Source organism: Lucilia sericata, unplaced genomic scaffold (genome assembly GCF_015586225.1).
Source record: "Lucilia sericata isolate MDLA Ls3-8-SP2 unplaced genomic scaffold, ASM1558622v1 Contig000007F_arrow, whole genome shotgun sequence".
Taxonomy (NCBI): domain Eukaryota; kingdom Metazoa; phylum Arthropoda; class Insecta; order Diptera; family Calliphoridae; genus Lucilia; species Lucilia sericata.
Window position 1 is genome coordinate 95,771 of NW_023994048.1, and position 25,353 is coordinate 121,123.

Genomic DNA, 25,353 nt, shown 5'->3' on the forward strand with positions numbered 1-25,353 from the left:
TTGAAAAAGAATTTTCATAGAAAACTTAAGTAAATATTAAACACATTCTTAGACTGTTTCACTGCTGTGAAATACCAGAACTTTCCAAAGCTCGAAAAATTTTCCGAATTGAGTAAATATAGGCGGCAGTGCGCAAATCATTACACAAAGCAAATTCATGAGCAGTTTCCTTAATACCACGACCTGATGATTCCATTACAGTTTGTAGGCCATAGTCAACAATTTGAGCTTCCGAAGTACAATCGCGTATATTTTGTAAAGCTTCATTGGGTGTTATTTTTAGCTAATCAAATTTTTATTAAAAGAAAGTTAGAATTAAAAAAAGTTAGAATCTATAAGAAATAATTGTTAATTTACCTGTCCATCGTCCATTGATTCATTTATGGAATTGAATATTTCATGTATCATGGAATTATCGCGTTTTATTGTTAATTTACCATAAGAAACGTGATTTATATTTTTAAGAAATTCAAAATATGATACAGTGACACCACCAGCATTACAATACATATCGGGTATCATTAGTATGTTCTTTTTTCGAAGGATAACATCTGCTGCCGGTGTTACAGGACCATTGGCTCCTTCTAGAATTATTTTAGCTTGCACCTTGTCGGCATTCTCGGCAGTTAAAACTTTTTGCGTAGCACAAGGCATTAAAATGTCACATTTTTCATGCAAAAGCCCACCCTGTCTCTCCTGAGCCTTGGGATAACCCTTAAGAGTTTTCTTATCGGCTCTATATTCAATAAGATCCTATAAAGAAAGGTACTTATGAATAATATATGTATATTTTAGTGATTTTATAAACTTACATTTGGGTCAATTCCTTCTGGGCTAAACAATGAAACATCATACTCATGTATACCAATAAGTTTTGCCCCAGCTTCGACCACATATTTTGACGCCCAAGAACCCACATTACCAAAACCTTGTACAATCACAGTTTTATCCTTCCAGCCTGTCTTAAGTTTAATCAAATCCATCCAATCTTTATCGTTAATAAAAACATCACCAGCTTTCCAAACCCCTCGACCAGTAGCCGAGGCACGACCATTTATACCACCAATATGAACCGGTTTACCAGTAACAATAGCCAAAGCATTGATATCATTATGACCTACAGAAGTTGGAAACTGAAGCAGTATATAACATTAATGATTACTACCCACCATAAGTCTTCAAATATTGGTCACTTATCCAGCTCATTTCCCTTTCACTGGTATTAACATCTGGAGCTGGTACATCTATACCCGGTCCTATCATATTCTTTTTCAACAATTCCATGCAGTAACGTCTTGTTATAGTTTGCAATTCACTTAAGGTATATCTCTTAGGATCGATACGTACGCCACCTTTAGCTCCTCCAAATGGTACATTTACACAGGCACATTTAAAAGTCATTAAATATGCCAAACCCTTTACTTCGTCTTCATCCACATCCATGCCAAAACGTATACCTTAAACAAATATTGAGGTATGTTATATAATTTAATTTACATGTTTAAAATTACCTCCTTTAACCGGTAAACGATGTTTCATATGATGAGCTCTATAGCCAGTTATAATTTCATACGTTCCATCTTTTTTTATAATAGGAAACGATACTTCTAAACAAGTCGTTACAATACCCATTAACTTTAAAATGGCTGCTACACGTGCTATACGTCTACTATCTTCCATTTTTGGGTATTTAAGTTCCAATTCTTTATTCAAAGATGGTTCCATTTTCTGTGCGGCTGCATGATAGTAATACTGAACCATATGGGCCAAATTAGGATTTGTTTCTTGTGCCACTTTTTTCAAATGTTCGGGTATTTGATGTTCTTTACGTTTTAATATTAAATTGTAGATATTTAATGGTATTTTTTTTAATAGTTGACTAGCAATTAGACGATATGGTTTAGCTGAGGTTTGCAACATTCTCATATTATGATTTTTTTGATAAAAATTTCAAAATATATTAAAAAGAAGCTTATTCAAATTGGTTTTCAAATTGATAATTAATTGAATAATTCAATTTGAATTGTATATACAGGGTAGCGTATTATGTTTAAAAATCTTAAGAGTTTCCAAATTCTATTATTAGCTCTGAAACTTAATACACTTATGCTTGTTGGGTTAAGTGTTTGCTATACTGTTATACTCATGTTGAAAGTAGGCAACACAATTTTGTTTACAACAACACAACTTTGTTTACAACTGTAAGACATTTAATAAAGCATACTTTTTGGCTTTACATTAAAAGTCAGACTGTTATAATTTGAATTTAAATATAATTCTCCAATTATGTAATTACATTCACACGGGTAACTTATAGACACTTTTGATTTGTGTATAAACCCCGAATAAAGGTCATTGATTATATTAGAAGTCGTACTATTGTATAGGAGTAACATATGGAATTTTTAGCCCATTCCCACGCCCTTTAATTTAAATTCAAATTGTATTTCGAAAAAGGTTTACAACACTGGAGTAAATACATTTCAATGTGAATTTTTAAGTTTGTAGTTGCAGCAGCGGCCAATATATTTCAATATAACTTACATAGTTTTGAGCGTTTTATGCTTAACAATAGGACAAACAAACCTGTAAGTATTTTACGTATAACTTCTGTAATACGAGTTATATCTTTCTGAAATTCCTAATATCGGATAGAATGAAATGTCAGCTGTTTAATAAATGTAATTTTGGACGCCTAAAACATCGATAACTATCAAAATCTTAATGATTTATTAAAAAAAACGCTTATAAAACAAACTTGAAAACGCTTAGCGATTCTTATTACTAACTACTTTAAAGTCAGTTTTCTGCTCTAGCTCTATGAGAAATTTCAAATCATTTGACTAAAAAATGAAGGAATTATAAGCAAAAAATCTAATTCTTTCAATTTCCAAAATATGGAAAAAACTGAACTGTTAAATTTTCGTAAAGTAATAGGTGAACAGAACCTGGTAGATAGTAATTTCTTCAATGTCTATTTTATATTTTTGCTTATAACTTCTAAAGTTTTACGAATATTTTAAAGAAATCGGATGCATATAAATGTATGAAAAATTAGCTTTTCTGTAGAGTGAATTTTTTCCGCCCACTGCCACGCCTTCTTATTCGAAATAAGACTTTAAGTACAGAAATGCATATTACAAAGGAGCTGTTAAAATAATCAACTTTATTTTTTTTGCAATCTTAAAGATCACATCGTGTTCTATATATTGGTCAAGTTTCATGTTGATATTCCTAATAGTTATGTATATGTTTAACTAAAATAGTTGTAAGCATTCAGTAATACAAAATAGCCAATGAATGGATTTAGTTATTTGTTTATAACTTACATAATAAGAAGAATATTTTAATACAATTTTTAGCTTTAAATTGAATGGAATACGGACTCTTTTGCAAATAAAACATATACAGTCAAACTCGTTTATAACGAACTCCGCGGGACCAGTCAAATTTGTTCGTTATAAGCGAAGTTCGTAATAACACAGGTGAAGTTTTTGTAGTTCCAAAAATAAAGTGGCATTTTACGAAATTTTAGGAATATGATTTATAAATTTATTTAATATTCTCTACAAAAAAACACCATTGATTTTATTTGTTCATATTTTTCTTAACAAATTTAAGTTTTTTTCAACAAAGCAAGATATATTCTTATAATTTCAACACATAATTTTGAAGTTCGTTATAAAAAAGGAAAACTGTATGAAATTGTACTTGAGGGACTGAAAAAGTAGTGCGTTTTATACTAGGATTCGTAATAACCGAGTTCTTTATAAGAGATGTTTTTTGTATGAAAATAGTTACCAAAATAGCAGGACTTGAAAACTTGTTCGTAATAACCGAGAATTCGTTATAAGCAAGTTTGACTGTATAATTTCACACCCTTTGTCACGCTTACAATTTTATACAACTTGCAACTGTTATATATATTATATATTTTTATGATATTTTCACTATCAGACCGTAAATAATTCTTACTAAACACTGAATAAATTTTAAATAATTAAAACATTTTGTATTTATTTATTTTTTTAAATTTTTTTAACAAATATTTTTATTTCATTTAATTAGTTTATGCAAATGTTTGAGCATTTTGTTTATATGTAGATTGGATTGACTTAAATATTAAATATTTTTTTCATTTTAATTGAAAAAAAAAAAACGTTTTAAATTAAATTTTATGGTAAATTATTATTACTTTTTTTGTTTGTTTTATCAATAGTTAATTTTTATAATTTTTACACCTACTTAGAATATATTTTTATAATTATTTTTTATTTTCATTTAAATTCTACAACTAATTAAAACAATAAGGTTGATAATTTAAGATTATATTTAAAATAATAAAACTTTACATACTTCACTAAATTGTTTTTTTTTTCTATATTTAATTAAATTATTTCATAATTTGTGGGTATTTTTTGTGTTAATAAAAATTTTTATGTTTGTTTACTATAAGTATTTTTAAAATAAAACTCTTGAGTCTCACGGAAGCACTCATGCACTGAGAAAAATTATGTTTGTTTATAAAGAAACACTAAAATAAAAAAAATAATATGTGACAAACATTTAATAATAAATGAACTTGAAGTCTAAGACACTTAAAAGAAATTATAAATTATATTTAAAAAATATTTACAAAATAATTTGGGGATTTTTAAAGATTTTTTTTTTAATATCACTTAACTTTGGATGCTCAATTATTTTAGTTTTAGTGTATGGCATTTCAAATTTATGTTTAGCAATTTCCTTTTGTGGATATTTTTAATTGCACAACTTTGATTTTTTTTATTTTCAAAATTTTCCATAAACATGTTGAGCTTTTTGTTTTTAATATTGTTTTTTTTTATTTTGGATTTTTTTTTTTTGTAATAATAAAACTTAATAAATTAACGAGAACATTGCGTTTTTTTTGTATTGTTTTCTGTTTTATAACTAATAAAGAAAAGAGAAACTAACTAAATATTAAATACATAAAATGTATTAAAATTAAAGAAAAATTAATTAATTTCAAATTAATTATTTATTAAATAAAATTTAAAAATATTTTATTAAATATATATTTTAATTTTCTAACAAGCCACTATTGTTTGATTTATATTATAATAGAAAATAATTGTTAAATATTTTTATAAAAAAATAAACTTATAAAATTACATCACGTTTTTTTTTATATATGCATTTAAAAATTATTAAATGTTTTTACTATTTTATCTTTAACAAAAAATAAAAGATTATTATTATGTGAGTAATTGATAGAAAAAGAACAGAATTTCTTTAATGTATGTTTTAGTGTGTATTTTTTTTATATTGTTTGTTGGGTTACTTTTTGCTGAGTGTAGTAGTAGAGTAGTTGAAAATTTACTTTTAAGCACATTTGGAAGAATCCACCATTTTGTTGTTGTTGTTTTTGTTAAAGTCTGTTGCTGCACGTCTTATGTTCTAAAGAAAAATTCTAATCATCATCTTTCTTTTCAGTTTTGAGGTCATATTTAGCACACAATTCTTCGGGTGAATAACTGTTATGGGAAGAAAAGAAAAGAAAATTATTAGTTTTAAGTTTAAATTAAAAATAATTTTGAAAACATAAGGTTTTTTAAAGTTTTTTAAAGAAACTTACCCAATTAAATTTTGTAGATCACAAACAAAACGATAGACATAACGTTTACCAGCGGTTTTGTGTATAATATTCTTATCGTAATAATAACGTAGGCCTCTGCTCAGCTTTTCATAGTTCATTTTTGGTTTATTCTTGCGTATACCCCAACGACGAGCCACCTTAAAGGAAATAATTTGAAAAAAACAGAAAAACGTTAGCTAATCTTTGTCATTTGTCATAACACACACAATCAATAACTTACCTCATCAGGATCTGTCAATTTGAATTCCCAACCATCACCAGTCCAGGAAATAAAACCCTGACAATTTTTATCCATTAAAAGTTCTAACAAAAATTGCCACAGTTGTATGGGTCCAGAGCCTTGGAAACAGGGAACACCACCCTGTGAGGGATAACTACCCAATAAAGCCTTATCCAGACTCATGGTAGACAGATAGGCGGCATGATGTTGATTACCATGATGGACACCCCATTGATCGGCCGCAGCCATTGAGGGGAATTGTGATGTATCGTAGGAGGAAAACTCTGGCGGGTAGGAATTGTGAAACCTTGAACGACCATAGTCTGTATATTTCTGTTCCACACCATTTAGACCATAGAAATCCGGCGAACTACCGTCTAAATAGCTTGCTTGGCTCTGATGATCCTGTGACGACATGCTGTTATGATAATCATTGTCATCGTAACTGGCTGCTGATGTTTTGGTCATACTGGCGGGTAAACCGAACCCGGACAAATCTGTGGGATCTGTTTGATTGTTATTGGCACTTAGATTTCCATAGGCGGATTGAGTACCGGGCTCCTCTTTCATGGTATGTTGTGTATAGAATGCAGCGGCTGGGTTTCTCATGGTCATTTGCAGAAAATTGAGATTGGCACCATTATTATTGTTGTTGTTATTATTATTACTATTAGCACTATTGGGCGAAAGGGCTGAAGCACTGTTATTGCTATTGTTATTGGCATTAGAGGATGTGGAGTTTTGTGTTTGAGCTGGTGGCAACATGGCTGTATTGGCAGCAGTTTGCGATTGCTGCTGCTGCTGTTGAGGTGGCGGGCTATTATTGCGATCATGAGGAGTTGAATAACCTAAAAAGAGATAATAAAAATAGTGTGGATTTAGTATAAAGTTTAAAGGAAAAATTAACTTTAAAATTTTAGGATTTTTGTAAAAAAAATTATAAATTTTTTTTTAAAAAAAAAACTTTAATGTTTTTATATTTTTTTTGTCACACCGTGTATTTAGAATAATATGTACATAGGTATGTATATTTTCAGATTGATAAATGTATCTTGATAAAATAAAAATCTCCATTTTCCTTTTTTCTTATTTCTAACAAACATTTTCTGATGCCGTCTAAAAGGCGTGACAGATCTATCTACATAAATATTAAATGTAATAATAAAACAACAAATAAAAGACCACAACAACAACAAAAACCCCACCAAACAATTAACCCCTTCATTAAATGTACTACTAACAACAAAAACAATAACACTAACATCATGCGCATAAATCGTTGATGATTTGATAAAATTCGAAAACCAATCAAAATCCAATGAGTTACAAATACCAAGAAAACTTACATACATATAATAAATACAAAAACAACAACCACTCACACTCTCTCAAACACCCCAATAAACAAAATATAAAGCTTAGAGATACAAAAAAAAAAAAAGAAACAAATCAGAGACCAAACGACCGTTCGATGGGTTTTCTTCTATCTTCTCTGGAGGCCAGGGTGTGTGTTTGTGTGTATAAGAAATCTATAACAATTTTTCTACATTTCTTATGGTCTAGGTAGGGAGAGAAAAACATTATTAGATACCACCACTACTACTAATATAACACAGCAATACTAGAAAAACTTAGATGTAAAATAAAATCATGAAAAACCTGTTGCTGTTTAAAACCAACAACAAAAGTTCATTGCAAAAAAGCTTTTACTAGTTATTTTTTTTTGGGAGTGTAATGGCATTTTATGTACAAAAACAGTGCGCTTAAGATTTATTGTATGTTTGTGTTTGTTGGGGTCTGCTGTTTTGCTTTTCGGGGGGCATTGTAGTTTTGCAAACTTTTTCTTTGATTTTTATTATTGCGCAGATTTTGAGATGCTTTCAAAATTTATTTTAGAGAGATGCTTGACAAGTTTGAGAGTTTATTTGCTCAGATTTTGTTTTGTTTTTATTTGTATCTGTGTTTGTTAAGTGTATTGGCCATATACTCCTCCCATTTTTGTTTCATTTTATTAAAGTTGTATATTTGTATCTGTTAAGTTGTTTGTTGTATTTGGTATTAGAAATGTTTGTTGATTTTCTTACGTTTTGTTTACTGTTTGAATAAAATGTAAAGGATATAATTCGTTATAAATTCCTTTGTTTTTAAGTAAATAAATTTGTTGTAATTTTTGTTATGAGTATTAAAAGTTTTATAAAACTTTTGCATTCGATTTCTTAAAATAAATAAGTATTTGTTTTAGATATTAATTTCATTCATCACCCATTCCTAAATGTATATATGTATTTTTGACACCATGGGAATCAAAACTACCATCATAACAAATCGCTTCTTTAACGACAAATTATAATGATGATCACTGTCATTACAAATTTAGTCATATTGACCGATAAACTGGACCTGAACAAATCTGTGGGATCTGTCTGCATCTGTCTATCTAAATTGAAGTGATATAGAATTAATTATTTTTAAAAAATTTCAAAGTTTTTCAATTTTGTAGGTAGTTTTTCGAAAAAATTTTCATTGATATTAAAATCAGGTTTTTAAAATTATATTCTATTCTGAATAAGTTTAATTTCAAAATTAATTTTTAGTATTTATTCCAAATATTAATAGAATTATTCTAAAATTTTTTTAACGAATTTTTGCAAAATGTTATTTAAGACAATTAAAATATTAATTAAGATAATGAAATTATTAATTGATTAAAAACTGTAGTGTAAGTTCGGAGCAACAAATTTGTTCAATATTTTATATTTTGGCGCCATTTTTTTATACAAATATTAATCAAACATTCACAGTTTTTTTTAAATAAAATGTTTTAAATTTTAGGGAATATTGAAAGTTTGATAAATATGTTTGGAAAAGTATGTTATTCTTAAATAAAATAACATATTATTTACTTAAATTGTTTAAAGATTGTCAAAATTTAGGTATTTTTTTCTTTATAAGTAAGTTTATCTACACAGCAAAAACTTTATAAAGACTTGTACTTACATAACCACTTACTTTTCAATGACTACTACCGTCTGCATTACTTTTAAGTAGTCTTATAATGACTTACATATAATCAGATAAGTAAGTACTTTATTTAGAGTTTGCACAATAAAATAACTAAGCAGTGGTGTTAAGAATACGACAGCAAACAACAAGCCCAAGTTCTCAGGACAATTAGATCTTCGCTCCGGAACGATCTGAGTCATACTAGGCCAAAGATTGTTAACCCAGCGACAGCTGTATCATTTTTCCCTAGGAAGGCACTACAAAACAACAAGCTCAAATTCATATTCTGCGTGAGCATTTTTTGTGCATTTGTAAGTACTAATTTAAGTAGCTATTTGTAAGCGAGCGTGGTAAGAACTTGCCGCCCATGTTATCACCATTTATACATATTTCATTAAAGTAAAACGTAGTTCAATACAAAATACCCACATTTTGTAGCAGAACTACAATCATAACTAAATACTACTTGTTACATTCACCAACAACTTGTTGAATTTAAAGCAACAAACTTTCCCTTAAGCTATTTACCATGACAACAATAAAACAATCAAATTTTGCCGGTACTTTCTATGGTGTTGTCTATACATTGACTCTGTTTACACTTTTGAAGTCAGTCAAACTCAAAAAGGGGTGTTTGTGGGAAAATAGTAAAGGATTAACAAGAAAAGTTACAATTTAATTAAAATCTATTTAAGGACAAATCTTAATTTCACACCCTCATTTAGGCTAACCATATTTATCTTAACATCAAAGAGGGATTTGTGGTTGAGGTTTTTTGTTTATGTAAATATTTGATTCGAAATGTAATTTAACAAAATTATAATCATTCAACCACAATTACGAGTTAGAATATAAATAAAAAGCATACAAAGCATTTTTAAGATTTAATTTATGTGTTTCAGAATTCCAATTTTAGTTTTTTTTCTTTTTGGTATTTAAATTTTAATATTTGTAAATTTTTGAGGGTGGTGGTGTTGATGTGATAATTAGTTGTTGCTTGTTTTTTTTTTTGGTGTGTAAAACAAGTACAATTTTTCTGTTGTTGTTTTTTTCTTTTGTTTAATTTATATAGTGTGAATGTAATTAAAAATATTTTAATTGTTTACGTTGTTGTTTTATATTTTAATATACATTTATTTGCATTGGCTCGGTTTTGATTTTATTTGTTTTTGTTCATTGTTTATAGGGTTTTTTTCTGACAATCTTTTCATGTTTTTTTTGTTTCGTTTCTTGGTATTTGTTTTATTTTAGCTTAAAATGTTTAATCAGTAAAAAAATTTTTAATATTAAATAATTTTTTATGGAATTTATATTAATTATGTATTTGCAAAAACTTCTATTTATACATATTTTCACTTATCTTTTTTTTGTTTTGTAGTAATTTTAAATATTTTTATGATTTTAGTGCAAAATTATCAAAAATATAAAATCGTTTCATTAAGAATTCAAATTTTAACAAATTTTCTACCAAAGGCATAGATATGAACTTACGGACATATATAGTTCTTGCTATAGAAAATCACACAAATCTGAGATAAAAGTGTTAGTAGAAACCTACTACGTGATCACTTCAAAATTTTTATAAAAACTATGTATTTAAAATTTAAGATCCCAAGAAAACAACCTTTAAATCCCATCATACTTTTATTTTTGAAAATTGATCACATTCAAATATTAAAAATCCAAGATCACAAGAATATTTTGTCAAAACTTTTGAATTCCACATACTTTTATTTTTGATATCTTTTTGAATTCGGCACATGTGAGTTTTCAAAACGATAATTTTTTTTAAATTTTCAATTCTATGATCAAACATGATCGTATCCACCTTAAGAGATAATAAAATTAAATCAACTATTTTATTTAACAAATTTACATTGAGATATATTTTAGGTTAAGAAACATTTATGGCGCTTGAAATTGAAAAAGTTCACTCTAAATCCTTTCAAACACGATCATAATCATGTTATAAACACTTTTTATGGATTCGTTTGTAAAGAAATTAAAGCTTTTTTTAAATTTATATGAACGATCGCGAGATCTATTTAATTCCGTCATAATTGTTATTTTTTGCTCATTTACCTTGACTAAAAAAGTTTGCATCAATATCGGTGTATAAATGACCCGTCGCAGCTGAATAATCTCCCACATATGGTATGGTATCGTTGAAATAATTAATTCCCAACGAGGCGGCTGACAAAAACGGACCAGCCGTTGACGAAGCCGATGAGGGTGAGCTGGAGGAGGTTAGAGAATTTACAACCGAGGAAGCAGCAGTAGACGTCGAGGCGGATGATGATGATGAGACAGCAGGTGTGGTGGAAGAAACATTTGTATTGGCAGATGAAACCGAAGTTAGAGAGGAATTATTTGATGATAAAGATGAAGTAACACTACTGCTACTGCCGGCGGATAAACGTTGTTGCGTGTGCTGCTGTTGTTGTTGTTGCTGATGGCTCAAATGTTGGTGGAGGGAGTGATGATGGTGATGTTGAGGCTGCTGTTGTTGATGATGCTGGTGTTGCTGCAGCTGATGTTGTTGATGGTGGGGGTGGCTGTTGTTGTTGCTGAGGTTATGTGTTGCAGACAGATTTGTCAGATGCTGCTGTTGCTGATGATGAGGCGGGCTGTTGTAGAGGTTTTGATACTGAGGGAGATTATTTTGTTGTTGCTGATGATGCTGCTGTTGCTGCTGCTGGGTATTTTGTTGATGATGAGTATTTATAGCGGCGGGTGAGTTTGTAGTTGCAGTATTATATAAAGGAGGTGAGTGTTGTGCCAACACCGTGGCTGCCGTTTGACCATGATGCTGCTGTTGCAAATGATATTGCTCGTAACTGTTGTACGATTGCAAAACCATATTCGTTGCTTTATCACTCAAATCACTTGAATTCAAATAATTAAAGTTTTGCAACGAGTGACAATTGTTGTTTAAATTATATTCCGTTTTAATTTGTGGACTAACGCTCTGGCGTACAGGGGTTTGGATTTGAGTTTGAGTTTGTGTCTGTAGTTGTGCTGGAGGTGGTGATAACAATTGCAAGGCTGTTTTATTTGGTGAGATCTCACAAGCGGGTGTTGTTATAATGGTAGAACCAACTAAAAACGCAGAGGGCGGCATGTCTTCTGGTTAACTTGCTTGGGTACAGCGTTGACAAAAATTTCAATTTCCTTTGATTTGAAAATCAACGTCATTGACTTTTATAAAATATAAAAAAACTAAAACGCACACAGTTTTGTATTTTCAATTTAACGCACACTCACACACTCACATACACGTTGTGGAGGATTACTTTGCAAACGCACGATCTAGTTTAAAATATGGGGGATGCTTGTATTTGTTTTTCTGTAAAAGCCCGGGTATTTTAATTAATATTATTATTCTTTTTTTTTTCTCTCAATGTATTTAGTCACTTGTCATTTGATTTGACATCATTTTAAATGAATATTTCACTGGAACAAATTATGCTGGTAGTACTTGCAATATTATTAACATAAAAATTGCTGGACCATAAATCAAATTTAATTGATTTTTTTTTTATATAGAAAAGAGGGTTTTAATAGATTTTAATTTATTTTTAGTTTTATTAGAAATTTTAATTTGAAAAAGATTTTATTTTTTGCAAACACTAGAACAATTTTGTAAAATTTTTTGTTTTTTTAACAAATGCGGGTGAATTTATTAAAATGTTTAAAATTTTTTTAATAAATAAAAAAATATTAAGTAATATTTATTTGTTTTTTAAACATAATAATCCTTTGGTTTTAATTTTTTTTAACACTTGTTATAAATTTTTTAAAACTCATTAAATATCCATTATAAAGTTTAAAATCTTTTAAGAATTCTTTTCCTTAAATATTCTTTAATTATTTAGAGATTTTTTTCCAATCTGTTTATTAATACGTTTTTAATAATTATGGTATTTTGTTGTTGTAGGTATTTTTTCAAATATCTTTTGGTTTTTTTGGTTTTAATCATACGCGTATATCCGTCCGTACCTCTTGCACCTTTGACATCCGTTTATGAACTAAACTCACAACTAACCAATGTTTGAAGTTGTTTTTCTTTAGTTTTTTGTTTTTTCTTGTTGTTGGTATTTTATTTTTTTTGCCACACAATAATATACTCACCAACTAACTCACTAAGGCACATACACACACTCACTTAAAACTCAATTTTGTTTTTGTTGTTTTCTTTTTTTCATTCTGAAATTCATTCATTAGTGTGGTGGTGTTTAGTATCTGTGTGTCCAATTGTATTTATAAAATGTAAAAGTATTTGTTGTGTATAAACTCGCTTAGATAATTTTTATTATTTTTGTTGTTATTTTTGTATATAAACGAGCTATACCAAGAGTGTGTAGTGCAAGTATGGGTGAGTAGTAAGTGAGCAATATTGGCATTTATTTATTCGTTTGTTAGTTCGTGAGTAGTAAGTTGTATTTGCAGCAAATCTATGTATAGTTATTTTCTATTTAGTATCTCGTTTGAAAAAAATATTTCATTCTACGTTTTGTAGTTTTGTTGTTTAAATGTTGTACAAGTTTTTTTTTTTCTTGTACTTATTTTTTGTTATTCATACATGTGAATTAAAATTTATTAGAAATATTTTTTAAATTTTACCATTAGAGTGCAACTTAAGCGCTTATCCAAATTAAGCAGTAAATTAATTTTAAACTAAAAATTAATTAAAAATGTATTTGAGCACTTATTTTGGATTTTTTTTTTTGATTATTATGCAAAATTTTTTTTTAACAATAAAAATGATCTAATTTTTGTTGTTGTTAAATAATTTATTTCATATGTATATCGTATAGTTTGTGTCATATATAGCAACTTGTTTGAATTATTTTAAAATGTTGTTTAATTTTTAATTAATATTTTAATGGTTTTGTTTTAGAATGTTTAAAAAATAATAGAATTTTATATTTAAAGACATTTGGAAATTTATTAAATATTGGATTAACCTAGTATTTGTGTTTAAAAAACCGTTTTGAAATTCTATTGATTTGATAGTAACTTGTTAGAACTAATGAATATTTTTTAAACTTTATACATTTTTTATCGATTAAAAAAAAATTGATTGCGGCAATGTTTCTACCACACAGAAGAATAAATTTTTAACCCAGAGACTAAAGTATACTTTTCTATAGCATTAAGCATATGAAGCCGAATCATGCCATAGTTATGGCCGGGGTTTTTCAGTTTTTAAGACAAGATATCTCAAAAACCTGAAGTGACGGAGAAATTATGAGGCAAGTTAAGTATTTAGCGGACTCGAACTTTTTAAAATTTTATTAAAGTATTCCAATCGTCTCAGAATAATTTACTCTAGCGATGTCTGTCCATGTGATCCTTATAACACTAGACGAAAAATTTTTAAGTATACAAAAACCAAAGTATACTTTTTATGGGATTGAGCTGTGCTGAATCCGAATCTGACCTCACACTTTCTCCTTCATATCGGGGATTATCGTGTGTTGAAGTTAGAAAACCCGCAATTTTTGGTAATTTTTGAGACGTTATAACAATACCAAGACAACTTAATTAATAGAATGTTGTATGCCATCTGAAAGCCTATTCTTTCTCATTTCTTCTTCGAGATATCATCACCTAAAGCTTGCTACAACAATAAATTGAGAAAAACTGATTGGTTTCGTACATTTCGCCTTTATTTAAAAAAAAACTTATATATATAAAAATTTTCGCACTTTTTTCTATAAAAATGCTTTTCTAATTGTTTAAAAATCTGCTGCAGAGATATCATCCGTTGAAGTTGACGGACAGACAGACAACGTTAAGTCGAATCAGAAAATGAGTTTCAGTCGATTGGAACATCCTAAAGTAGGTATGGATCCAATATTTTTGCTCGTTATAAATAATATTTATACAACATAACACCCTCGACACTATAGTAGTGCCGAGTAGTATAAATACCATTAATATACCGAAAATCATAAGTTTTCAAGCTTTAGGTGAATATATCTCGATGGAGAAAGAAAATATGTCAAATGTTAAGCCTTTATTTTAAAGAAGAAAGTCCATTCTTTCTTATGCAGATACAACATTTTATAAATAAAGTTGTCTTGGCGCTGCTATAACATCTAAAAAAGGGCCAACAATAGCGTTTTTCTTAAACCCAGATGTGATGGAGAAAATGTGAGGCTAGATTCGGATTCAGCACGGCTCAGGGTTTCGACTGTTTTCAAATTTTGTCGATCTGTTGCAAATTTTCAAATTAATTTGATAAAATGTTTTGATCCAAAGACGAAGAATATTGAAAATGGTTGAAATCTGTCTATTATTTCACTTAAGCCCCATACAACCGTACACATCAAAAATTGGGCTCTGTAGCTCATTATTATGTTAAATGTTCTGCTATTGGTATAACTTAGTTTTATAATGATATTGTTCATGTTTTCAATTATTTTATAAAATTTGAACTTAACACTTTTCCGCACTAAGCTTAATGAAAAAAATTTAATTATAAGTCAATTTCAGACTTTTTAATTGAATCTAATTTAAAAACAAATAATTAACAAGCTTTTAATTTTAATTGTGTGCTGATTATTTTTTAAATGGATAACAACAGCTTTCAATTGTAAAGTTTTAATTAGATTCCAATGATTTGAAATGAAGAATTTAATGATATTTTGAATATTGAAAATAAAGTCTTCCCTAAGTGCTTTGGAACATTATGAACAAATTTATTAAAATAAAATTTCAAAACAAAAACGCAAATAAAAATTTTAAATAAAGTGTTAAAGTGTGTAAAAACTAATTCTAGTTACACAAAATATTTGCACGCTTTTTCATACAATGTGGAAGAAAAATACTAAGAATTTTATATTCATTAAAAAAATAATTTTAATTCATAGAAATTTTGTTGTTTTTCTATTAACAAAAAAAGTGTTTAAAAAAGGAATTTATTTTAATCAAACATATCTAGAATTTTAAATAGAAAATTAACGTCATAATAATTTTATAGTCCAACAAAATAAAACTCAAATTTAAACCATATTAAGGCTACATTACTTTCCAGCCTACCTACATGTTTTTTTCTATAAAAAAAATCAGCAAAAAAAAAACTAATTAAAAAACACGAACAGAACATTTTGTGAAAACCAAATAAAGCTGGCAAATTTTTATTTAAATAATCATTAATGAAAAAAATAACAAAAAAATCTAACAAAATGGCCAACATGGCCATAAACATTATTCAAAAATATCAAAAAAAAAAAAAAAAACAAAATCTCACACAATAAAAACCAACACTTGTATATAAATTTCATTCATTATTAAAAGATATTATAAAAATAAATAAAAAATAAATTTATTTTTAGTTTAGGTCAGTTTCTTTATAATGAATGGGAATTTGCAAAAAAAAAAAAATTAAAAATTTGTGAAAAAACAATTCAAACCACACACCACTTTATCATGTATGTGGGTTGTCGGTTTGCTGTCCAACCAACAACAGCAAATAAAATCATCAGCGACTACAACAACAACATCTTTTTTATAAAACATTATCAGCAACATCAACATAAACATCGTCGTCGTCGTTGTCGTTATTATCAACATCTTCATGATAATTTGAGTTGTACAACATTTGCCAAAAACAACAATATGAAATGGTTGCGGTACAGCCACCAACGTTATTTCAGTTTTGAACATATTTTCAATAAGAGTTTTTTTTTTCAAAAAGATTTTTACTTTTGTCTTTTCGAATTTAAAGCAGTTATTTAAAAGAAGTTTTTGTTAAAATTAGGAGTTCCATTTTCATCATTATATCTATAGTTATACCCTACACCATTGCAATGTTTTGTTAGGCACAAAAATATTGGTTCAACACCTTAAAGTATATACGTTTAGATTGATAAAATCGGGCAAGGCAGCCTAACTTATTCTAGAAATCACTTTAGGTTAGGTTTCTTCAAATCCGAAGAAATACACCTAGTCCACTATCGGGCTTGTTGTGCGCTCCTTTTTGTGAACGTAATTCCTAATTTCCGGAATAACATCACTTCCAAGATACTTGGATCTAACTTCGGCGAATGCCTGACGGTGGTAATGAAAGTGCTCCACAGTATCACTGTCCTCTCCGCATGCTCTACATTCATCTGTAGCCTGCAAGTCCAATTTTGTATGGCTGTGCCGGTAATCCTGTGTGCCCACTCAGAATACGTACCATCATACTAACCTCAGACTTGCTCATTTTGGGAAGATTTCGCGTCCTGCTCTATATGATTTTTGTGGTTCTACCCACCGTTTCATTATTTCAAGGGGCCTTATGGGATTCTCTTACCCATATTTTTAATTCAGCCTTCGTTGCGTCGAATGGTTTTTCGAACGTCAGGTTAAGTACCTCGAGCTCCCTTCCCTTTAAATCTAATACATTCGCCCTTTCGTTGCCGATTACTTAGAAAGGTGTTATGAAATTCTAAGATCTGCCTGTTGAAAATAGGGAGAGGAACTTCTTGATCTGGACTAAAACTTTTTTAAGATTCCAGCTTTTTACAGACTGGCCCGGGAGAGTTAAAATTTTGTTTATGAGATATAGTCTGTACGGTTAATGATGGTGTTGTGTTCACATATGAGAATACATATATATTTTAAAATGTATGTTCACATGTATATCTATAAGCAGGCAGCATATACATACATTCGTTTTGTTGTTGTTGTTTTTTTTTTGTCTTGTATATAATTGTCGATTGGGATTGGTTAATATGTAGTTGATATTTGAAATTTAAATCTTTGTTGAATAATAAAATGAAAAAAAAAGCTTTTCGTGTCTTAAAGTTTATAAGAAATGACCATTTCAAATATATACTTAAAAACGTATCTGTGAAATACTTGAGTTTGAGTGTGTCAGTATGTGTTAAATGGGTTGGTTGATTTGTCAGTTTATAGTTTTTGTTTTAGTATTGGTTTGTCTGAATATTAGTATTTGTTTTTTTAACTGTTTAATGATTTTTTTTTATAATGAACTTTTTTTTTAAACTTTTAAAGCGTAGGGGGGTTTGTCTTGCAGAGTGTGTGTTTTTTTTTCTTTCTTTAAACTCTTGAGGTTTGGTACAAAATGGCGTTTGTCTTAGGTGTTTTTATTGTTGGGAAAATAATAAATGTTTTTATTAAATTTAAATAAAAAAAACCTGTCTTAGTTTAGTCATTTGCAACATTTTATTAATGGTTTTTGTTTTATTAAAAAAAAAAATAATTAATTAAAAAAAATCTTAAGTTTTATTCAGTTTTGTTAGATTTTTTTGCGTTGGTTTTAATTGTACCCAGCAAAAACTTACTACATTGAAAAGTAAGAAGGTTTGAAGTCATCATTTTAACATGGTGATGACATTAAAGTAGGCTTTATTACAAGTAGGGAGTTAGGTAAGTACTTACTACTGGGAATTAAGTATGTAAGTAGTTTTAGTAGGTCCACTGCGTCTACTATTAATTTTATAGTTGTGCCCGTAATTCTGTGTGTCCACTCAAAATACGTACCATCATACTAACCTCAGACTTGCTCATTTTGAGGATATTTTTCGTCCTGCTCTCATTAGGGTCACACCATAAGATCTTTGTGGTTTTACCTACCGTTTCATTATTCCAAGAGGCCTTATGGCATTCTTTTACCCATATTTTTAACCCATATATTAAACAAGTAAGGGAAAAGTAAGTTCTTGAGTAAAACAATTTAAAAAATTCAAACACATGGTGATGGCTGTGATAAAAAATGCTAAACATGGACTTAACCTGGTCAAAAATAACTGTTAACAAAATCATAAAATGTTTAAAATTTGTAATAAAAATACTTTTGACACTCTATAACATAATTTATGATTAAATTTAATAAATTTTCAATGTCCTTTAAATCAATATTCAAAATCATTCAATAGTTGTCATAGAAATCATAAAATTTACCGTTTATTTTAACAAACTAAAAATCTTTAATATAGACATAAATATTAAGAACACAATTTTTAAAATATCCTTAAAGAAAATTTAAAAAAATAAAAAAATTTTGACTATGATAAATTGCACTTTTTATCACCATATCCTGCTTATAATTCATCACATAAATGACTAAATTGTAAGAAGAACATAAATTAAATAAAATAAAGAAAAAACTCTGCATTGATCACTTCATTTCAACAGGTCTGTGTAATAAAAATTATATGCAACAGGCCTTTTTTTTCAAATATGTATTTTTTTTGGCTAAATATATTCAACGTTTAATGAACTCTTATCAGCCATAAACTAAATATGGTAAATCCTTAAAATTTAACAACATAATCATATGCACAAAAAGCAAAGAAACAACAAAAAACACTAACTGAAAATTAAAACGTTTGTATAAATGAATGAATTGAAATTAAAATTCTTTAACCATCAAAATTTTTGGGTATTAAATCATAAATTTTGGTTAAACTTTATTTGTTTGTTTGAATCAACTTGTGTTTTTTTTTTGTATGGTCTGTCTATAGAGCTGTTGGCAGTTTGTCTGTCCGTCCGTCCATCCATCCATCTGTCTGTATTTGTTTTTGGACAAGAAATGTCATCATATTTCAAAAACGGAAATCAAACAACAACAAACATTTTAGAAACATACACACATATACTCTTCTGTACAATATAATCAAAGACTCGCTGTATAGCAGAGAGTATAGGAATGAAAAAAGCAGAAGATACCTTTTGAACATTTGGTAATAAGTTTCGAGTTTTTTTTTTTGACAAACAACTACCATTACAAATTTTAACAAAAAATTGTTATAAAAAAATTATAAAAAACAGTAAAATAGGCATATATGGCGTTTCCGGTTAAAGCACGTGCGCCTGCGCGTTTTAACAGATTCTGCTTCGTTTCGTGTTTTTTTTTTGTATTGTATTGTATGCTTGAATTATTAGGGATTTTCTATACAGATAAAAACAACAGCAAATAAATACAAATCATAACACCAATTAAAAATTGAGCCTATAAACACTCATACACTCAATTCTTCTTTTACGTTAATTTTGAAATGTTGTCTTTGGTATGTAGTTTGATAGCAGTTGGTGGTGGTTGAATATTATATAAAATATAATAATGACAAACTTATCAAACCATTAATAAGGTTTTGAAATTTTTGTAAAAATTAGGCACTGCTATATATATATTTTCGAAAAAATCTCGGGGTTTAGTTGTTTATTACATTTGTAACACTAAATATCCTTATTTCTTCAGTTAGAGTTGAAAAAAATTCGAATAAGATTTCGATGAGTTTTGGTCCAAACACTCTTTGCTTTTGACCTCGAGTATCTTGCTTAGCATAAATGGGATTAATGATGACTTTTATCTTCATAATTTGGACTTCAAGACGAAGCTATCTAAAATTTTCCAGTTAGGTTAGGTTAATAGAAGGATGTATCTACATCAAATCCGAAGAAATACACCTAGACCACTATAGGGCCTATCGCTCCTTTTTATAGAGAATGTTTGTTGGTAAAAACAAAATCCTTATATAGTATTCACTGAATGTATTGTCGTACGATGTTATATCCGGAATAATATCACTTCCAATATATTTGTATCTAATTTCGGCGAAAGCCTGACAATAAAAATTAAAGTGCTCCAGAGTTCCATTCTCATTCAAATTTATGCTCTACATTTGTCTGAATCCTTACGTCCAATTTTGTATAGCTGTGTCCGTAATTCTGTGTTTCTACTCAGAAGGAAGAGGCTTCTCGTTCTGATCTCGTTAGGGTCGCCTCATAGGAAGTTTGTGGTTCTCCCACCCTTTCATTATTCTAAGAGGTCTTATAAGTTTCTCTCACCTATATTTTTAATTCTGACCTCGTTGGGTCAAATGATTTTGTGTACTTCCAGCTCCCTTTCCCTTTAAAGCTATTATATTCGCTCTTTCGTTGCCGACTACTCCATAGTGGCCTGTGTGTGCCCTGGTACCCATATGATGTAAATCTTACCTCTTGTAGAGCATTCGGTTAGTGCTTTCTTACAATCCAATACGGTCTTAAACTTAACTTTAGCATCTACTATCGCCCCAATTGCCTTGTGGCTATCGGTAAATATATTAAGCCGTGAAGGCGCCATATTGCATAGTCCTGTGATTAGGTAAATAGTGGTATATTTCTGTATCTGGGTCTTCAATATAGAATAGCAGCCAAACTTAGTCCCGCAATTTAGAGCCACTCGTGCAGCAACGGATTGCTACGGCTATTTGTTCGATATCGAAAATTACGATCAGTTTTACCGTTCACGTATGCGGTAATTCGATCACTTATCAGCTCAAAATACAATCATTGCAAAGGACCAATGAATTACCTCTTAGAGAAATGCCAACATTCGTCAAATTTAAAATTATATTTGACCAGGAATCAATACATAATAATAAAAGAATCGATCAGTTTTACTCGATTATGTATGCCGTAATTCGGCCTCTAATCAGATCTGGATCCAATCTAAACATAGGGAAATGCAAACATTTGACAAATTTAGAATTATCTTTGACCAGCGGTCAATATATAGAAATAAATGAATAGATTCTCACCTTCCATATTTATCGAAGGATCATAAACCTATTCATATGACAACATTCAACATTGACTTCAATCGTTACCATCTTTTAGAGTTTTTACTCTTTTTATTGATCCTAGATGGCTGTCAGATTCTACTGACGGGTTTAAAATCAAATACATATATTTTTCAAATCGAAATTTTCAATACATTACTTTTAAAACGAAGTGCATTTCAAATTCGTTTTAACTGCTGGCATATCATCATTTCACAAATCAAAAAAATTGAAAATAATTGCCAAAAAGGTTCACGTAAATGTGAAAATTATTAACATATCATAATTATCCACTAAATCAAAAATATTGAAATGTTGATTTAAACTCGTAAAATCGTTAAGGTAAGAAAAGGGTAAAAATGATAAATAGTATGTCTGTCCTTAAATATGATGAGAGTTTGAGTGGTAAGAATAAGAAAAATGGTTGGTTGGTGGTGGCATAATGGTGTGTGCCTCACTGCATTTAAAATGAATGAATACAAAGTAGTTTATTTGGCAATTGTCATTTGACAATAAGAAAAATATCTGCTCCCCCTTTTATTTTTGTTGAAAACTTATTTCTTTTAATTGTATTCTTATTTTATTATATTTATTATTTCCTTAAGAAAAGGATTACACTTAGGTACATTATAATTCTATTGTGTTGTATGTGTTATTAATGCTATAACACTTTTAAAGAAAAACCACTTTTCTTTTACAGAAACACGAGACAAAAAGTAGGAGGTCCTTTTCAGTTTTTTTTGTTGGTACTTCTGGTTTTTTTTCAATTTTTTTATATTATTTGCAGAACAAGATGAAGTAGTAATGAAATAAAGTTCAATGTTCAAAGTATGAGTATTTGGAAGACAAACAGGAAGCGCCTATAGGCTAAAAAATATACGTACAAGTCTATAGAAAAAAAAGGATTGAACAGCTGTTGCTTGTACTCGTATTTATACTTGCTGTTAGTTGTCAGGAGGGTTGTTTCATATTTATCATTTGATTTTAATTTGAGGATTCTATTGCGCAAGAATTTCAATTGTAATTGTGATGTAATTAAATTCGTATTTTCTTAATATTTGTACTAAGAGACGTCTTTAAAGAATAAACAGTTGAAATACTACATGTGCCCTTATACTAAAGAACTGAAAATATTTATATGTAAATTAAAGTTTTACGAAAGAAACCCAGATAATTTCTTTAAAAACTTATACTAAAGACACGATAGATTAATGTTTGAAAATAGAAGGTATTTTTAAGAGTTTAGAATATTAAAAATGTTTTGAAAAAATGTTTAGTTTCCGAGCAGGACCAAAAATCATATGATTCCTTTATCTCTTATTTCTTTTAAACTAAGGACCAGGGAATGAGTCATAAAATCAGGGAACTAACAAAAAGAGTAATATAATCTTTGTGTTGCCTCCCATTGCAATGCTAAAATCAAAGCTTAAACATGTCTCTACTTAAAAATTACAAAAGAAAAAACACTTGGAGATATTTTTTTTTTCAAACAACACGTGTCTTTTCTTCCCTATTGTTGAAAAAGGAAAAATTGTTCATAAAATCCATTAAAATAATATCCTATCAATAAATATCAAATACTAAAAAAATATTGAACAAAAGAAATTTCAAGATCATTTCCACTGCACAACAAATTCTATAGTTCTGAATTGAATTTTCCAAAACAAAAGAATTATTAAAATTTTTTGAAATGAAAAAAAGGGCGCTTGCGTAAAGATTTTTTTAATTTATTGGAAATTGTAAGAAAATTACAACAACAACAAGCAAATATCTATATAAAAAATATAAACTTCCGGTTAATCATTTATGAAACACGTACCTCTCTCATTCTCTGCTCTTCAAAACAACACACAACAACTTTTAATAACAAACACACTTGTAAATCTATGTATTTGACACTAACAACTAAAAAACAATAGCAACAACAACAATTTAAAGCGTAAACATACTAAGTAAACAATAGTTTACGAGTTGTTTTAAGAATAGGTGAGAAAACTTTTAACGATAACACAGACCAACTGAATCCGAATCTGACCTCCATCACATTCGCCTATATTCTGCATTTCGATTACGTTCGAAAAAAGTTTTTCCAACAAAAAACTGAATCGTAAGAAAAAGAAGAAGCAACTCCATTTCGATACAATGCTTGAGTGTATTCTGCATTACGATCAAAGCTACGCTTTTCCAAGTTGTTCTTTATGTGGCGGAGAGTCGAATCGAAATACAGAATACATCTTCAAGATATCGTATCATAAAATTTGAAAAATCCTGACTATCAGACGCTTTAACAACGCAAAGACACCTCTTTTTATACAATTTGTTATGTCATCTGAATGTCCAATCTGTTCATTCAGATTTGGTCTCTGGGTTTCGACTTTTTTCAAATTTTGTTGGCCTGTGTAATCGAAGACAAGTTGTGTAAAAATTTACAATTATTTGACGAATGACTATAAACCTAATTGTACGACGACTTCAAGTTTGGGTATAGCGATCCTTAATCGCACTCTGGGTAAAAGTATAATCATATACATATATGTATTTATAAATGGAATTAAATTAGAATCCGATCATTGCAAAGATTTGTGACAGAAAAGCAAACATTCGCCAATTTCGTCTTCAAGACATTGCCCAACTTTAGTTCGAAGAATACATGCAATTCTTCAATGCTTGAGGAAGGACCAACTTTCATATGACAACTTTGAGTGAAGGTTTTCCAATGTTAAATTGTACTCTGTAGGACTGAATAGAGACATGTAAACAAGAATCGTATCTTAGAAAAAAAATTACAAAGCATAATGGAGTAAGTATATCCGCATTATCATGGGTGAAAAATATATAAAATAATAAAATTCTGATCAAAGAGCAGTGGAAAAGGCTCAGATCTGAAATACAGGACAACTTTCGAATAGCTGGAGCCGTTAAATCGACAAATTGTTAAGCTTATGTAACTTTAGACACATTCCAAAAGATGATATCGTTGCCTATATAAAATCGAAAAAGGCATACCTTAAACGAGGCCCTCAAAAGTCCAGTAGTTCTGTTGACCAAAACGATTTATTTCTGGTTAAGTTCAATAAAAAATTTATAATTTTATCACTTTTAAACAACTTTTCAACCTAACACCTTGTAGATTCTCAGGGAAAAAGCAAAAATGCAGCCAGTAGTGCAAAGTATTTGTCTGTCCGGACAGCCAGCCGTCCGTCACTGTGTCGGTGTGTTATGTGTTAATGTAAATCGGATGTCAACTGTTTATAATAGAAAAAAAAAGAACAACCAACATCACGACATATATGTATGTCTGTTTATAAAGAGATTCTAGCAGGTCTAACTAAATAAGCTTAATACGAATAATAGTAGTGGATAAATGACTAGAAAGAGGGATGGATGATTGCATGAATGGATGAGTAGCTGGTTGACTGGCTAATGCATCTATACAAACAAACACACATGTATTTACATTTGGACACTTGTGTGTTTTTTTTTTCGATATGTGTTGTACAACACGTTCGTTCATTCAATCGTTCAGTTTACGCACATTGCATACGAAATGATTGTTTTTTGAAACTCAACTTTTATTAAATCTATGCAACTAAAAAAGGAAGATCAATACTTGTAGAACCAGTACGCACTCGTACACACACACGCACAGAAAAAGAACCTGTTACTTTTAATTTAAAGAAATATTATTTATTAATTGTTCTTATGGCTAATTTGTATTTGACTTGTCTTTCATATTTTTCACGTAAGAGGAAAAGCTACAGTTACACGTAAAAAGTTTTTGACCAAAAACGGAAGGAAATCATAAAATAACCTGCTGTTGCAAGCGAGCAAGTGTAATGCAGTGCATGTGTGTGATTTTTTTTTCTTTATACATTTTCCTCATTCTTGTTGTTGTAGTTTGCATTGAAAACTTAATAATTGTTATTAAA

General features: G+C 29.1%; 2 protein-coding genes across 7 annotated transcripts in view; both read right to left on the bottom strand.

Moving 5' to 3' along the window:
• Positions 1-57: 57 nt before the first annotated feature.
• On the bottom strand, positions 58-2,011 carry LOC119602573 (glutamate dehydrogenase, mitochondrial). The gene is made up of 5 exons (XM_037954158.1): positions 1,512-2,011; positions 1,170-1,457; positions 813-1,117; positions 358-753; positions 58-283 (listed from the first exon to the last, which is right to left on the bottom strand). The coding sequence occupies exons 1-5, from the start codon at positions 1,924-1,926 to the stop codon at positions 59-61; spliced, it is 1,629 nt and encodes a 542-aa protein (XP_037810086.1). The 5' UTR covers positions 1,927-2,011; the 3' UTR covers position 58.
• A 3,110-nt stretch (positions 2,012-5,121) lies between these two features.
• Positions 5,122-25,353, bottom strand: part of LOC119602481 (ETS-like protein pointed) — a 185,267-nt gene continuing 165,035 nt past the window's right edge. For 5 of the 6 annotated variants that reach the window (XM_037954033.1, XM_037954042.1, XM_037954028.1 and 2 more), the window contains 3 exons: positions 5,859-6,706; positions 5,618-5,775; positions 5,133-5,516 (listed from right to left, as the gene is read on the bottom strand). In XM_037954033.1, coding sequence (XP_037809961.1) covers positions 5,453-5,516; positions 5,618-5,775; positions 5,859-6,706 — 1,070 coding nt within the window. In that variant the 3' untranslated portion in view covers positions 5,133-5,452. Of the gene's footprint in view, positions 5,517-5,617; positions 5,776-5,858; positions 6,707-10,943; positions 12,379-25,353 lie in introns of those variants that run through there. The other variant, XM_037954063.1, reaches the window with a different exon arrangement.

Coding starts and splice junctions, on each gene's coding strand:
- LOC119602573 (XM_037954158.1), bottom strand. CDS start 1,926: ATGAGAATGTTGCAAACCTCAGCTAAACCATATCGTCTAATTGCTAGT. Junction 1,458..1,511: donor TCGTTTACCGGTTAAAGGAG/GTAATTTTAAAC, acceptor TATTTGTTTAAG/GTATACGTTTTGGCATGGAT. Junction 284..357: donor AATCAATGGACGATGGACAG/GTAAATTAACAA, acceptor AAATTTGATTAG/CTAAAAATAACACCCAATGA.